Below are 1226 nucleotides of genomic sequence, written 5' to 3'. Positions count from 1 at the left end.
GGGGGGGGGGGGGGGGGGGGGGAGCGGGCGGGGGGGGGGCGGTCGTGACAAAAGAGATAGAGAAACAGCCCATGTGTTTCATGCTCTGAGACGACACCAGGCTTTGCTGAGGCCAGCCCATCTGCCAGCCATGTGCACTCCTTCCGGGGTGCGGTGGAGAACCTGAGAAGTGTCTGTCTGGGCACCAGTGCAGCCAAGTGATCAAGTGTGAGCACAGGCAGGGCAAAGGCACACAAAAGAGAGTACCTGTCACAGGTGCCTCAAGTACAGCAGATGGGGTTTTGGGGACAGGGGAGTTACTACCACAGCAAGAGAGCTTCTGCGGGCACGGATAGGTTCTTACCGCCAGTGGAAGCACCCCTCAGGCCTGGCTAATGGTACAAGGAAACAGGGATACGAATACCCTTTCTCCCCTACTGCTTCTCACACTTCAACCAAGAAGAGTCTGAAGACCCCTCCAAACCTCCTTTTCCAGGTACAGAAAGAAGACCCAAAAAACCACAAGGGAAGTGAATGCTCACGCCCTCCCATGGAAGAATAGATAAGACATACACATATAAGTGTCCCCATGACACGCACACATGCACACCCGCGCAGACGCAGTGTTCTCTCTACACCTGGACGAAGGGTGCCTCTCTTAGGGGCCTGACAGTTTCACCCCTGCTACACCTGTGCTCCGCTGGGTGGGCTGCGGCGAATTCCCCTATGCAACCCAGCTCCCCGCAGGCTCCCACGCCCGCAGAGGCTCAGTACAGCAGGTGGAAGGCCCTGGACAATCGGACGCTTCCCGTCCAACATCCTTCACTCACAGACCGTCCGAGGGATAGAGGTGAGGGACGTGCGGAGGCAGTGGGTTCCCTCTGCCTCTCCCAGAGCTGGACTTCCCGCCAAGGCGCCCCACCCCTGCCCCCCCGCGAGGACCACCCCCGGGCGCCGCAACAGACCCGACAGGCCGACCCGGAGGGGGCGCGGGCAGTACCAGGCCGCCGTGGGCGCCGCAGGCGCTGAGCGAGACGAGGGAGCCGGGGTGGCCGAGCACGCGGCCTGAGTAGAAGCACAGCTCTGCGGGGCGTCCTCTGCGCCCGGCGGTGTCCGCCTCCTCCACCTCGAAGCCGCGGGATAGGAAGCGCAGGTCGCGGCGCAGCTGCAGGTACAGGTCGCGCCCGAAGGCCGGCAGGTGCAGCAGCAGGGCGCGCGGGGCGGCGGGGGCCGCGCGGGGGCGCCGC

General features: G+C 63.9%; 1 protein-coding gene across 1 annotated transcript in view; it reads right to left on the bottom strand.

Annotated features, from left to right (window-relative positions):
* The window catches only part of ADAMTS17 (ADAM metallopeptidase with thrombospondin type 1 motif, 17), a 313263-nt gene that overhangs the window by 311056 nt on the left and 981 nt on the right, over positions 1 to 1226 (bottom strand). Inside the window, exon 2 of the mRNA XM_008568277.1 lies at positions 980 to 1196. Coding sequence (XP_008566499.1) covers positions 980 to 1196 — 217 coding nt within the window. The remainder of the gene's footprint in view (positions 1 to 979; positions 1197 to 1226) is intronic.

The sequence above is a fragment of the Galeopterus variegatus genome, unplaced genomic scaffold (genome assembly GCF_000696425.1).
Source record: "Galeopterus variegatus unplaced genomic scaffold, G_variegatus-3.0.2 Scaffold393, whole genome shotgun sequence".
Taxonomy (NCBI): Eukaryota; Metazoa; Chordata; class Mammalia; order Dermoptera; family Cynocephalidae; genus Galeopterus; species Galeopterus variegatus.
Note: the sequence above shows the minus strand (reverse complement) of the source record. Positions and strands in the feature narration are given on the sequence as shown.